The sequence below is a fragment of the Lynx rufus genome, unplaced genomic scaffold (genome assembly GCF_022079265.1).
Source record: "Lynx rufus isolate CCGP_SWC_20201006 ecotype Redwood Valley unplaced genomic scaffold, mLynRuf1.p SCAF_13, whole genome shotgun sequence".
Lineage (NCBI taxonomy): Eukaryota > Metazoa > Chordata > Mammalia > Carnivora > Felidae > Lynx > Lynx rufus.
In genome coordinates, this window is record NW_025814827.1 from 19,603,093 (window position 1) to 19,618,883 (window position 15,791).

Consider the following 15,791-nt stretch of genomic DNA (forward strand, 5'->3'; position numbering starts at 1 on the left):
TATACACACAACCAAATGGGAGATTTATTCCAGGTATACAAAAATAGTTAAACATTCTAAAATCAATGTAATTTAGCATATAAAGAAGAAAAAACACATGATCATAAATATTGATGCGGCAAAAGCTTTTAGAAAATCCAACAACTTTTATGGTAGAAAATTTCTTGGCTAAAATTCTCAGAGGAGAACATCTGCAACTTGATAAAGAACATCTACAAAAAACCCACAGCTAACATCATACTTAATGGTGAGAAGCTGAATAGTTCCCCCTAGAGGGGCACCTGGGTGACTCAGTCGGTTGAGCGTCTGACTTTGGCTCAGGTCATGATCTCACTGTGTATGAGTTCGAGCCCAGTCTTGGGCTCTGTGCTGACAGCTCAGGGCCTGGAGCCTGCTTCAGATTCTGTGTCTCCCTCTCTTTCTGCCCCTCCCCGACTTGCACTCTGTCTCTCTGTCTCTTTCTCAAAATAAATAAACATTAAAAAAATAAATAAAAAAGAAAAAAAGAAAAAAAATGAATACTTCCCCCTAGGGTCTGGAACAAGACAAGAATGTCCTCTCTCACCATTCTTATTTAATATCATACCTGAAGTCCTAGCTGATAATAAGACAAGAAAAGGAACTAAAAGGTATACATTGGGAAGGAATAAATACAATGTCTTTGTTCAGACATGATATAAGTGTCTATGAAGAAAATTTCAAAGAATTACCGAAAAAACTCTTGCAGCTAATAAACAAAATTGATAAACAAAAGGCGGTATACACACACATATATATGTGTATATATATTTATACATAATGAAATTTGGATCCATGCTGTAACATGGATGAATTTTGAAAACATGTTAGGTGAAAACTGGACACAGAAGGACAAACATTACATGACTCTATTTATACAAGGTGCCTAGAATAGGCAAATTCAGAGACAGAATATAGACTGGAGAGGGAGAGAGGGACTGGGTAGCTACTTTTTAATTAGAGAGTTTCTGTTTGGGATGATGAAAAAATTCTGGACGTAGCTAATATCGATCATTGCACAACATTGTGAATATACATAATGCCACCAAATTTTATACTTAAAAATAGTTAAAATGGTAAATTTTATGTTATATATATTTTACCACAATAAAAAATATTCCAGTTGAGGAGCATCCTACAAAATACCTGATCAGTACTTATCAAAACTGTCAAAATCTTCCAAAACAAGGTAAGTTTGAGAAACTGTCACAACCACAAAAAGCCTATGGAGACATGACAGTGAAACATAATGTGGTATTCTGTATAGAATATTGGGACAGAAAAATCTATTATGTTAAAAAACAAAGAAATCTGAATAAACTATAGACCTTAGTTAATAATAATGTATTAAGAATGGTTCATTAGCTTTAATAAACGTACTATACTGGTAGAAGATGTTAATGATAGAATAAACTGGGTGCAGGGTATATGGAAACTCTCTGTACTATATTGTCAATTTTTCTGCAAGCCTAAATCTGTTCTAAAAAATAAAGTCTATTTTTTTTAAAAATAAGCTAAAAGAGACTTCTTTAACAGAATTGTGAGCTAGATTCTCTTCTTGTACAACAACCAGATTCTGTTAAACAAGCATATATGCATTGCTTAATTTGCAGAGGTAAGGAAAACTTCTGTCTCCTGCTGACACCTGCCACTCCAGCTCTCTGCCCTCCCAAATGAACAAAACGGATTCTGTGAATAGGCAATTAAAAAAATAAAATGAGCTGGGGCGCCTGGGTGGCTCAGTTGGTTAAATGTCTGACTTTGGCTCAGGTCATGATTTCATGGTTCATGGGTCCAAGTCTTGCATTGGGCTCTGTGCTGACACTGCAGAGCCTGCTTGGGATTCTCTCTCTCTCTCTCTCTCTCTCTCTCTCTCTCTCTCTGCCCCACCTCTCAAAGCAAACAAAGAAATAAACTTTTTAGAAAAAGTTTTTAAAAAAATAAAATGGGTTAACCTGAGAAAATGCCCATAAAAGGACTGTGCTCAGAAAGCAAGGTTGAGATCATCAGTAATATGGAGGAGCTGAACCTGAGACCCTTCTTCTAAGCTACTGAACTAACTGATAAAGACTAAAATAGCTCCAAATTGATAATGTACCTAGGCTCCCAACAGAATCAAATACAAAGCCTTTTCAGAGGAAAAATATCCCTAATTAAGCCCACCAGATTCCTGGATTAAGATCAACAAAATGTGAGTGCACCATCAAAAATCACCAGGCATAAAGGAAGCAAGCAAGTCACCATGAGGGAGAAATCAAAAGAAATAATAAATATTTATAATCCCCAATAAACTCAGATATAAAAATTTTTATCAGCTGTGAAATGTAGAATATTTATTTAGAATATTTTTAAAGAAATAAGGGATAGAATTATAGTGATGATCAAGCAACAAAGGACTCTCAGAAATGATCAAGCAGATGTGACAAATAATTGTATGACACTTTTAGACATTAAACGCCTATTTGTTGAAATGAAAACACTCAGTGGATAGGTCAAATGCCATATTATACACAAATAATTTGTTAACCATAAAATATCTAAGAGAACTATCCAGAATGAACAGAGAATGACAAGGACATGGTAAATATAAAAGAAATGTTAATCATAGGAGTCAGGCTGAGAAGATCTGACATGTAAATAACCAGATTCCAAGGACAGATTTTAAATATCGAGAAGCAACATTACAAAAGTTAATTGCTTAGAATTTTTGAGAATTTAGGAAAGACATGAATGTATAGATTCAAGAAACACAGTAGGATAAAATTAAAAATCTATTCTTAGACCTGTTATATAACCCAAAAGTTTTTTTTTCAAGCATCTTTAAAATAGCCAGAGAGAAAAAAGACAACCTACAAAGGAGGAATTAGACTGAAAGCAGATGTTTAATAGCAACAATGGAAGCCAGAAGACAGTAAAATGATGAGTGAAATCCCAGGATAATAAGCTACACTATAATGAGAATTTGGATCAAGCATGATGGATGGGTAATCACCAGTTAATCATTAATGATTGGCTACCTTCTCTCTAGCCCCCATTTTCAAACTGGGTGGGAGAAACTTTTATTTTCTGAGTGGAAGAGATAGAGGATGTGGAGTGATGAAGAAAGGGGACATAAAAGCTGTGTGAGAAAAACTAAGCACCCAATCTCAGGACACAGAGAAGCAGAGGCTGAGTCCTTTATTGCCAGTATTCTTCCAATCTACCCTCCTTTGATTAGAATGATTAAATGGGCCCCAGCTATATAGAAGATTACTATAAATTACTATAAATGCTGTCACTGTCCTGGAAGCTCTAGTCAGTGAGACAGGATCCAGAATTGGCATCACTGGTGTTTATTTTGATTCAGACCGCCACCACCAAGTGGTGCAAAACCACAATCAGGATGAGCAAAGATTTTAATTATAGAGCCAGACCACTAAAATTTCTAGCCAGCCAGCTAGACAGACTCAGGTGACTCATTTCTTTAATTTCCACAATAATCCCACTCTTCTTTGTATATAGTTACACATTTTCATCTTCCCTAATATTGCCATATTGTTTCCATATTCTGAGGGGATTTTATTGTATCCTCAAAGGGATCAAAGAAAATTTCAGTCTAGAACCATGCACTCACTACTACTATATTGCAAGAGTGAGAGTATAATAAAGATATCTTCAGATGAATAACACTTAAGAGACTCACCACCCACATACACATACTAAAGGAACTTCTACAAGATGTACTCAGGAAGAAAGAAAATCATACCATAAGAACACTTTGAGATGCCAGAAGAAATGGTAAGCATATAAAATGGTAAACAGGCATGTCAGTCTAAATAAATGTCTCTAAAATGCCTACTAATAATAATGCCTAATATGTAGAGATTAAACATTGGATTCTCACCATACTGGAAGGAGAAAGGAACGTCTTCAACCTGATAAAGAGCATCTCAAAAAAAAATCTGCATCTAACCTCATATTTAATGATAAAAAATAAATGCTTTCCCCATAATATGAGGAACAAGACAAGAACTTCCATTTTTACCACTCTTATTCATAATCATACTGGAGAACTGAAGTTCCCTCCTATGCAATAAGGTAAATTAATTTATCAATCTGGGAAGGGAGGAAATAAAAGTGTCTCTATTCACAGATCACATGATTGTCTATTTGAAAAACTCCAAAGAATCTACCCCCAAAAGTCCACGTAAATATTTAGAGATATTAGCAAAGTTGCAAGATACAAGTCCAATACACAAAAACTAGATGCAGTTCTAAATACTAGCAATGGACAATTGGAAATTGAATTCTGAAATGCAGTACTATTTACAATAGCACCAAAGGAATGTGAAATGCTTAAGAATAAATGTACCAAAATATATGCAAAATCTATAAGCTGAAAACTGCAAAACGCTGATGAAAGATACCAAAGACCAAATATATGTAAAGAGATTCCAAGTTTATTAAGTAGGAGACTCAATATTGTGAAAAATACCAATTCTCTCTCATCAACATTCCAGCTGGATTTTTGTAGAAACTGACAAACTGATTATAAAACTTGTATGAAATGACAAGGGAACTACAGTAGCCAAAACAATTTTGAGAAAGAACAGCAATGTTGGAGGACTCACAATACCTGATATTAAGACCACAGTGATCCCGACAATATAGTACTGAAAAAAAAAAAATACGTATACATCAATGGAACAGAAAAGAGAGCCCAAAAGTAAACCCACACATTTCAATAAAAGTACAAAGGTATTCAATGGGGAAAGGATAGTCTGTTTAATAAATATTAGTGGAATAATTATAAATCCTTATTTTAAAAGTTAACTATGATTCCTACTTCCCACCATATAAAAAACAATTTGGATGTGACTTATAAAGTTCAACATATAGTTACTATATAACACAACAATTTAGGTAATTACCCAACACAAATGAAAGCATGTCAAACACAAAAGACTGTATGCTATATGATTCCATCATATTAAATTCTGGAAAAGGCAAATCATAGTGACTGAAAGCAAATTAATAGCTGTCTGGAATTGGAGGTGAGATGAAGGCATTGACTGGAAAGGGCCGCAGAGAAATTTTAATTGTTGGAAATGTTCTATAATCTTAACTGTTGTGGTAGATACATCACTATTCATAAATACCCAACCTCATTAAACTACCCAATTAAAATCAGTGAATTTTATTGTGTATACTTTATTTCTCAATAAAACTGTGGGAAAAATGATTGGTTAAGATATTCCTAAATATTCCTCCAATTCAGTTTGACTTGCTTGAATCACTTTTCAACGAAGAGTCATCAATGTCCACCCTTCTCCATACAGTATTATTTTCTGTATCATCAAGTGTGGGTTATGAAGCACTTATTAAGAGTGCTCCACTATTTTCTCCAGAATTCTCTTCCATGTCTCTAACACCCATTCTGCAGGTTCTGATGTAAATACTGAACCATTGATAATTATAAGCAAACCTTTTATGTTTGGCTGCTTGTCTGACTTTAACTGCGAGATGCCTTCTGACTTCAGATATATTAAAATGTGAAAAAAGGAGAACATTTTGGAATTAAAATGTGGTAAAGGGAAACAAGGTTTTATTATTATGTAATAATCTATCCCCAATAATGCTTTTTGGTCAATTTTATCTCATATTAGTGTAACTAACTTGGCTATCTTTTGATTAGTCACTTTCATCAGTCTATCTGTTCCTCCCCTTTCTTATTTCTGGAACTCAGCCCAACTTTGACAATGCAAGGGCTCTAGGGAGCCAAACTTGCTGTTCAGCAGAGTCCAGGATACCTGCTGGAAGAGGGGTAGATACCTTGCAGAGGAGTAATAGTACCTTTAAGATAAGACCTGTTTGTAAATACAAGAAAGATACCTCTAGGAGCCCCCAGAAATACTTGAAGGACACAAAAGTGGATAGTGACTTCTGTAAGCAGGTAGAGCAAAAGCCAGTGACATCTGAATATTAATAAAGGAATGACTCCTATCTCTGACCCCAACAAACATAACTCAGGATACAAATGTGCCAAGTATATAAATGTAATTAAAGCCAGGAAAAATTCCACTAAAATGTTCATGGAAATTGAAAACCTTTTTAAAAATAATCTGGATTTTCTAATCACTACAAAGGACACATATTACTTTTGTAATATTTAGAATGCTAAAAGTAAAATGAAACAAATATGAGGTTACCCAACTAAAATACCATGGAAAAACTGAGCAATAGGCAGACTGAGAAAAGCCCTCTGGATTTGGCAAGAAAGAAGCTACTGGCCTCAAGAAGGGTATTTATAGTGAAGTGGAAGAATTAGAAGCCATGTTAGAAGGGAATGAGTAGAAGGCAATTACTGTCAACAATATGTTTGAGGAATTTGGTGCCAAAGGATGGTCATATCCTTCTCTTAAGTCAGTCCATATCCTAAAACCTGAAGCTTAGGCCTGACCAACTGAATTGATTCACGCTGCTTTCTTTACATGTACCATTTTAAATGTTTATCACATCATCTCTTTTTGTTAGATTTCTTTCCACTTTTTATTAGATTTTATTTTAAGTAAGTAATTTTTTAGAAAAAAGTTTTATTAATTTTTGAGAGAATGCAAGTGGGGGAAGGACAGAGAGGGGGACAGAGCATCCAAACTGGATTCTGCCCTGACAGCAGGAAGCCCAATGTGGGGCTTGAACTTATAAACTGTGAGATCATGACCTGAGCTGAGCTCAACCAACTGAGCCACCCAGGTGCCCCTTAAATAAGTAATTTTAGTCACAATTTTAATCATGCTCAAAAATTTCTTTTAATAATTTTTTATTCCTTTCAAATTAATATGAATTTTAAAGAATTAGTTATATACAACTTATAAAGCATAGGTTATATTTTTCAAAAGTGCCTTCTATTAATTTAGAGTGCTAATGTGATTTATATTTTTCCCCAGTGTACTATAGAGATATCAGAAGTTGGGCAATAATTGTTAGTTTCATTTTTTCATTAAAAATATCCAAAGCTGAACATTTCTTTGTGGCATCCTTAGGAGTTGACTATTCATTTTTCAATAGGCTAGTCACGGTTTTCCTTAAGGGAAATAACCAGAAACAAAAACAACAGCATATACATTAATTTAATTAAAACAAGCTTATATGTTCTGAGTACTTCTCAACATACAATAAAATTTTACTGCAAACAGTAAAATAAATCAAGTTTACATTAAAATGTATAAAGTAGTTATAAGTGGATAAGAAGAAAATAAAACCAGTCTAGTCAGGGTAATAAGAGAAGAATTACGGAAACAACTTAGTCTTAATTTATCTCTTCTTGGTCATAAGTTCATTAGAAAAACCTTAAATGTGTTTTCCAGCTTCAGTTATTAAAGAACTTTATAACACAAATTCATATAGGAGAAGTTCTCACCTTTTCTTCACCTATAGAAAAAGCTACTGTTATTAAAATCTGTATCATCTCTCCAATACTTTATGATAAATATCGATGCCTAAGTAAAACCTGTTTGTTGAAATGATTTGCTTTAAAATTACCAGAAAAAATTTTAATTTAAGCTTTAAGAAACACTAATCTAATGCTATACAATAATATACTATAGAATGGTCAACTTCTTGTAAGAATCATCTTCAATACACAAAACGAATAGTCAAAAAAAATTTCTTTCTATCTCACCATTGTCTCCAAACTTGTTTATATAATCTATGTTGGGAGGGAGATATGATTTTTGGGTGTTCTTCCTCAGCAGATTGACAACTGGCCGCAAACAACAAGACGCATTCACACCCCCCCCCCCTTATTCTTTGTTATGTATTTTTCAGCAGCTGTTCCCTACCTTCAAACATTGTGTAATTAATGTCAGATGAGGTCAGACAAGAGTGTGTTAAATCCATAGCTCTTCTAGAGCAAAAGCAGGACATTAGCTGTAATTACTCAAAATCTTCTCTATGTCAATGTTTATGTACAATAATTATTAGATCTTGTTGCAGAGTTGCTCCATACTTTGATCTGTCATCCCTCAAATGGCAGAGATCTCCTCTAGTCCTGCCCCGATAAACCAATCTGCTAATGTTTTCAATAATACTAAGTGACTATAAGTGTCATCTGGAAGGCAAGTCATGGACGACACATATCATCTCTCACAGTGCCACTTTTAAATCGGAGGTACTTTGCGATACACTTTTCAGACAGTGCTTCTGGAGCTTGAAAATTCACAACTAGTCATCCATAATTCAATTCCACAAATCTTCAAAAAAAATTAGGAATGTTTATATGTTATGTAGTTTTGAAATATGTTTTACAGTAATGAAAATGTATGAAACATAGCATTCTGCTATGGAAACATTGTGAAAGCAAACATGAATTTAAAGGATGTTGTGAATTCTGGATCTTTGTACAATAAAGTTCATCACTATGAGTGTGACCTGAATAAATATTTGCAGCTGATTCAACAGTATAGATCTTGTAACAGGATAGATAAAAGTCTTAAGCGAATGGGTAGGATGAAGCTCATTAGAATTCAGTTAAATGTGTGAAAAAACAAACACAACTTGGAAATTGTGTCTAAGATACCCTTAATATTAGCTAGAACAGAATCCCAATCTATTTAAGATTAAGTATTTTTAGGGGCACCTGTGTAGCTCAGTCAGTTAAGCTTCCAACTTCAGCTCAGGTCATGATCTCATGTTTCATGGGCTTGAGCCCCATGTCAGGCTCTATTCTGACAGTTTGGAGCCTGGAGCCTGCTTTGGATTCTGTGTCTCCCTCTCTCTCTCTGCCCCTCCCCTGATTGCGCGCTCTCTCTCTCGTTCTCTCTCTATCTCTCGCTCGCTCTTGCTCTCTCTCTCTCAAAATTAAACATTACAAATTTTTAAAAAATTATTTAAAAGTATTTTTAAAGTTCAGATGAGATCGTACTACAGAATCATAATTTTAGAGTAGTACATAATCTGGCATAAGCCCCTCATTTTACACTAACAAGGAAGCCAATTTCTAGAGAGATTTAAAAATTCATTCAAGGTTACATGGTTCATTAACAATAGATTTAGGATTAAAGCTATGTTTTATGACCCATCCCCACTGCTTTTTTTTACTACAAAAAATTTTTTAGGGGCGCCTGAGTGGCTCAGTTGATGGGTGTCTTACTTCCTCTCAGGTCATGATCTCATGGTTCGTGAGTTCGAGCCCCATGTCGGCCTCTGTGCTGACAGCTTGGAGCTTGGAGCCTGCTTCGTATTCTATGTCTCCCTTCCTCCCTCCCTCTCTCCCTCCCTCCCTCCCTCCCTCTCTCTCTCTCTCTCTTAAAAATAAACATCAAAAAAAATTTTAGTCATATTTTCATTATAACCAGTATATAAACAGTATAATAGTTTATCTTCTCTAATGTGTTTCAAAATAAAAATTTGACCCTTCGAAATGTGAAAAGTACAAGGTTATGGAAAAAAGGCTATCCTGATGTTATATGTATAGCAAATATAAAAAGCATAAAAATAAAATACTTGTTATTTCAGGGGTGAAAACCGAGCTGGATAGAAAAATCCATTACATATAAAGCTGTATGTTAGCTTTAAAATGATTTTAGAGGAAAGGAGATTGAAAAATTGCAAAAGTTAAGGCAACAATATGATCAAATTTGTGATTAAGGAAGAGCTACAATGTGTAATAGACATTATGGGGATTCAAGAAGGGAACACTTCTGGAGTTCTTGAGAAATAAGACATGCTTCCTGGGGAAGAAAGGATTTGGTTTGCACCATAAAGAACCTTAACATTTGGCAATTACTGAGAAACAAAAGAATTATGTGGATGTGGAGTGAAGGAAAGAAGAAATGGGGGTGTCTTCTAGAAATTCAATGGAGGTCTATGGATGGAGGGCAGTGAGTAATAAGGTGCAAATGATAATCAGAAAACACTGAAGGCTCTGGAACCGGGGAGTGTATGACAATTAAGAATAGGAGGAGAGAAACTATGTGCAGGGGTGTTAGCTAAGAAACTATTTTAGTAATACAGACATTTAAAGTATTTGAAAGAAACAAAATTGTATTTTGAAAGACAATATAGTATTGTACAAAGAACACCCACTTTAGACTCAGACAGATCTAAGGTTTCCTGGATCTGTCACCTAAGGGCTGTGCAACTTTGGGTAATTAACTTACCTACCCAGAGCCTCAATTTCTTTACTTGTAAAATGAAGAAAACCATTAGTGTTGTTATGACAATCAGTGGGTGGTAGATACAATTATTTTTAAATACTCTATGATTCACAGTTTTGTACATTTAGACAAAGCTTTGCTGTAATTAGATTCTGCCTTTAGGAGGCTTTGTAGCCATAGTTGTTGAAATGGACTATCTTGCAGGTAGTGAATTCTTCATCACTTTTCATAACCACAGTTATTAGAGCCAGAGGTAGTAAGTGACCTGGCAAGCAGGTATAGCCCTATCATGAGAGCTTCAGCTTAAGCATGGTGCCCTTGTGCCCAATAACTGGCCAATACCAGCAGAGATTTCCCTTAGAGAGTTTGAAAGAGACTCCCGCTGTGAAAGAGTTATTTCATTGTTATTGGCAGGAGCAGTAGCAATAAAGACAGTAAATGAGTGGTGGAGCACTGGAACTGGGAGCAATGAGTCTTTATCCTTTACTGGAGGCAACAAACAGCAAGCTGGCATAAATTTCAAACAAAGTTACTTTGCATCCATGATATCTTGTTTTTTGCTATAATGTGAATTTATCTCTTAGAAAGGTGCATAAAATCTCAGTAAGACTTACTCATGAATCATGGTTAATAGCCACAAATTATTTTCATATTTTTATCAAGAGAGGAAAATATTCATTGTACACTAAGTGCCTGAGGTTTGGAAGCCTGTGAAGGGAAAACTGACTAATGATCTTCCCAAACAGTGACCCTCCATAAAGCTATGGAAATGTTTTACAGTTTGTGTTCTTCCATCATACACACTCCACTGCCATATACGCTATACTATAAAATTATTCAAGAATAATTAACATACAGTGTTATATGAGTTTCAAGTGTACTATGTATAGATTCAACAATTCCATACATTTCTCCTATGTCCTATTCTTGCCTGGTCTTGGCCTCAGCTAGCTATCAGTTAATTGACTGTCTTCTAAACTATTACCCTTCCCACAGATATTTTTACTGAATTTAAATGAATTTGAATTTGAATTTAATGAAATGAATATAAAACTACGACTTTTCTGGGACCAGGATTGATGTGTCCCCTAGCAGAAATAACTTTCATCATTGAAGATCACTAGATTAAAGGTCAGACTAATCCAGTTTTAAGGCCATTCCAGATTAAATGCGTAGATTTTTAAATTGGTTGGTGCGAATGGAAGGAGAACCCTCCAGGCACCTGTAGACTCAGTATGTGGCTGCCTTGTTCTATAACCCCTGTCATCAGTGCCTGCTCAACAGGATAGATTCTACTTCCATTCCTAGTTTTAATTGTCATTCCCACTGCTAAATCTGGAATCTTTCCAAGGACCCCAGTCTACTTGGCTATCTCCATAACCTTCCTATACTTACTAGGCCAACAGTTATATTGGACTTGTCCCCTTGAACACTGTGGTTTTAATAACTGGACACTACATACCTACCAACATGAAGAGAATAATAAAAATTATACACTCACATACGCTATATTTACTAAATTTAGGGGCACCTGGGTGATTCAGTCAGTTAAGCATCCAACTCTTGATTTTGGCTCAGGTTATGATCTCACTGTTTGTGATATTGAGCCCCACTTGGGCTGACCAGTCTGGTCTATCTCTCTCTCTCTGCCCCTTCTCCCTACTCATGCTCTCTCTCATTTAGACTCCTGTTTGCATGTCTTGCAATATCTAGTATATTTTAAACAGAGTATCTTTTTCACATTTTAACGTTTATTTATTTTTGAGACAGAGAGAGACAGAGCATGAACAGGGGAGGAGCAGAGAGAGAGGGAGACACAGAATCTGAAACAGGTTCCAGGCTCCGAGCTGTCAGCACAGAGCCCGACGCGGGGCTCGAACTCACGGACCGTGAGATCATGACCCGAGCCGAAGTCGGATGCTTAACCGACCAAGCCACCCAGGCGCCCCTCTTTTTCACATTTTAAAGAGAAAGATTTCCCTCCCCCCTGTTTTTGAGAACTTTCAAGTTATTTTAGACCTCATATCCATCTTGTTTACCTTCTCATTTATTTTTTGTTGCAAAAAGGTGGTTTTATTATACCAAAGGCCTGGGACCTGTGGGCAGCAAGAGCCACACTGGCGTTGTGAAGAGTGACTAGTTATATATTATGGAGTTGGGGGAAGTAAAGGCCCCCTTCTGGGGCCTCCAGAAGGACTTTCATATGTTAGGAGGACTCATAAGATATGTTAAGACTTGTATTATTGCGTTTTCTTAATCCTGGTCTACAGAGAGATGATAAAGCATCCATATTGGAACTAAAGGGGAAACTATTCTCCTTGAGTGATCTCCCAGGACCAGACCCCATCAGCAAGAGGAAATCCAGACTCAATGCCTTCCCCCTTTGGATCTGTCATAAAGGGAATGTTTTCTATACTTGCAGGACTTTATTTCAAAGTAAAATTGTTAACGCCCTACTGGAAGCCAGGTTGAAGAATGTAGAGAAGACTCCAGGTTAAATGGGAGAAGAGTTCTAGTGACCTAACCTTGAGTACCATTACTGAGAAGGCTTAAAAATTTAGGTGAAAACATGAGGCAGAAAAATCAGAAATAGAGAAGTCAACATTTGCGATTTCTAAATGCATGGAATTTTAGGTGAAAAAGATGACTCAGCCTCCGACCTGGGACACCAGGCTTACCCGAGAGCTGGCCATTTCTTCTTCTTTCACCTCATCCTTTAGATCTCTTTCTCGGAAGATATTTGTGGAGAAATCACAGCTGCATCAGGAGAAAATGCCCTTAAAGGCACCAACAGAACATCTTCACCAGAAAACTGCTCACTGGCAGGCAGGACTTTGAAATGGCCAACTTCCTAGTTTTTTGTAGCAGGAGCTTTTCAGAAACAAAGACTTGCTACTTGAGGACCAATCTCTGAGTTTTCCTTCTATACTTTCAGGGGCTTCCTCTCCCACAGACACCCACAAATTCTACTGCAGCATAGGAAGAGTATGCTGCATTGACTTAATCCTCCCACACTCATGTAGAGGAGACCCTGTTACCTCTCCTTGAGCAAAAGTCTGCACTCAACTCCTATAAATTAATGGGAAGCTTTGCCAACTAATACTGGCCTCACCTGGAGCACTTAATTAAATCAAACACTGTGGATGGTGTTTCCATCCACACCAATCGACAAAATCTGAGGAGGGGGGTAATAGCAAGGATGGGTTTTGAAACTCCACAGGGGATCCTATTTGGAATCATTTGGGGGAAGTAAGGAAGGCTATGGTTATTATCCAGAACTTAAATCCATTTCTTCTTCACTTATCAGAGTTTCTGGACATTGGAAAAAAAGAGTGTTACAAATTTAAGAGCCTAACGCACCTTCAGCTCTTCAGTCAACATTTTCAGTGTCTTCCTAATTCCCAATGACAGGGCTCTGAGGAACCACAGGGATCTTCCCAATCCTCCCTCTCAATTGCCTTGAAGAAACTACTCTCCACACTGGGAAAAAAAAAAAATCTGTCTCTGTCCTTATTGACACCTGAGCTACACTCTCAGCCCTCAAACCCAATGCTACCAAGCAGCCCCTGCCTCAGAGAACTGAAAAAGTTCAAAGAATATGGGTCCCTCTCTATGAAGTTACTCCTTTGTGTCTCAGCCTTTTGAGCATTACACACCCATTTCTCCTTAGTCCATCTGCCCCAATTCATTTACTGGACTGACATTTCTTTGAAAAAATGTCATGTCAGAATTTCTTTTTCCCAAAAAGGGGAAAAATATCTAGAATTTGACAGTAGTAACCACATTTGGAAACAAGGGGAAATGAATGACATTTCAACGTGTAAAAATGAATAAACAAATAAATAAACTTAAAAAAAAAAAGTGTTCTCATTGTCCAGGCCCTCTTGTTACACAACCAAAAGACTGGCAGTTGGTGTTTCTCTTTTCCCTTCAAAGTTTGAGGTTAGCAGTTTTATAGATGAGGGCAGTCCTGATCATAAACCTGACTGCATTTGCACAAAATGGTAGAGTTAGCCTATCCCTTCCTGCCATAAACCTCAGTGCTCACTTCTCTGCCTTACTAATAAATGCCTTTTGTGGCATTTTCTTTTCCAGGATAGGGCACTTTTGTCTGCACTAAAAATCTGTCCAGGCAGATATCATTTCTTCTCAATGATTTTCTTAGTGGTATCTGTGAACTCGTCTTCGACCTCATAGTTGGCAGACGCTATTCCTGTTATCTTGACATTTTTTAAATTAAACCTCTTTCTAAAATTATCAAATAATCCTTTGCTGGAATTAAATTCTCTAGCTTTAAATCCTTCGCTTTCCTTTTGTTTTAAGTTGTCATATAATGTTTTATCTTGAATCATATTAGTCTATAGGTGTGCCTTTCTTATAGCAATGCCGCACCTACCTGAAAGCTGCATTTTCTATATGAGATTAAAAAGTATTTTGCAGAAATTGCAAGGTTTTTCCACCTGCTAGTGTAGCTTCAGTGATGATTTCATGGATTTCCTTTTCTTTTTTTCAATGGTCCTTAACGCTGGATTAATTTATCTTAAAATGGTAAGCAACCGCAGCTGTAGATCTCAATCTATAGTGCATACCAAGAAGCTCAACTTTTTCTCGCAATGTCATGACTCTGCTTCTTGGGAGGACTTCCAGCATCACCAGTGGCACTTTGTATGGGTCCCCTGGTATTATTTAAGGTTTATGGTACTGCACTAAACACAATGAAAAATACATGAGAACCACAAGAGACCACTTTTTACTGTGATATGCAATTTACTGGAAAGACAAACAGCTCATGCAGAGATGATTAGCATCACATGGCATTTTAAGCAAATACTGTCAACACCTGAGCTCACCGCAGTAGCAACGGGAGGTGGCTATGAAATTATTACAGCAATACAGTATGTAGTACACTTAATTTTATGCAGTTATGATTTAATACGAATCTTAAGCTTGTCAACTGTGAATGGCACCATGTACACTCTGTGCATAAATTCTGATAAACTTTAACTTTTTATAATAGATTTGTGTATATTTTATGGTAGTAAATGATAAATAAAATGGACTAGCATCTATATATATTTGATGTATCTATGACATGCCTATCTTTTTATTAATTTTTTCAATATTTCTAAGGTTATGTGGTTTGTCTGCAAGTTTTTTCAAATTGTCACAAATATCTAAACAATTTTCCAGTATATTAATTGAAAATAATCCATGTATAACTAACTAGACCCATGCAGTTAAAGGGTCAACTGTATATGCATATACACACAGTAGATGTAAATGTATTTTCACTTCCTTATGATTTTCTTAATAACATTTTCTTTTCTCTAGCTTACTTTATTGTAAAAATATAGTATATAATGCATATAACATACAAAATATGTTTTAATGACTGTTTATATTAGTAAGGCTTCCAGTTAATAGTAGGCTATTAGTAGTTAAGTTTTGGGGGAGTTAAAGTTATGCAGATTTTAGACTGTGGGCAATTGACACCCCTAATCCCCATGTTGTTCAAGAGTCAATGTGTATCTCTATCTCTATCTCTCTCTCTATCTCTGTAGTGTCACACAGTGCTACAAGATGTATATATATCAACACAGACTGTTTGACAAAATAGTCTATGCACCAGATCTTGTA

General features: G+C 36.0%; 1 protein-coding gene across 1 annotated transcript in view; it reads right to left on the reverse strand.

Moving 5' to 3' along the window:
* Positions 1 to 15,791, reverse strand: part of TEX9 (testis expressed 9) — a 159,549-nt gene that overhangs the window by 67,356 nt on the left and 76,402 nt on the right. Inside the window, 2 exon segments of the mRNA XM_047074653.1 lie at positions 1,621 to 1,722; positions 12,833 to 12,911. Coding sequence (XP_046930609.1) covers positions 1,621 to 1,722; positions 12,833 to 12,911 — 181 coding nt within the window.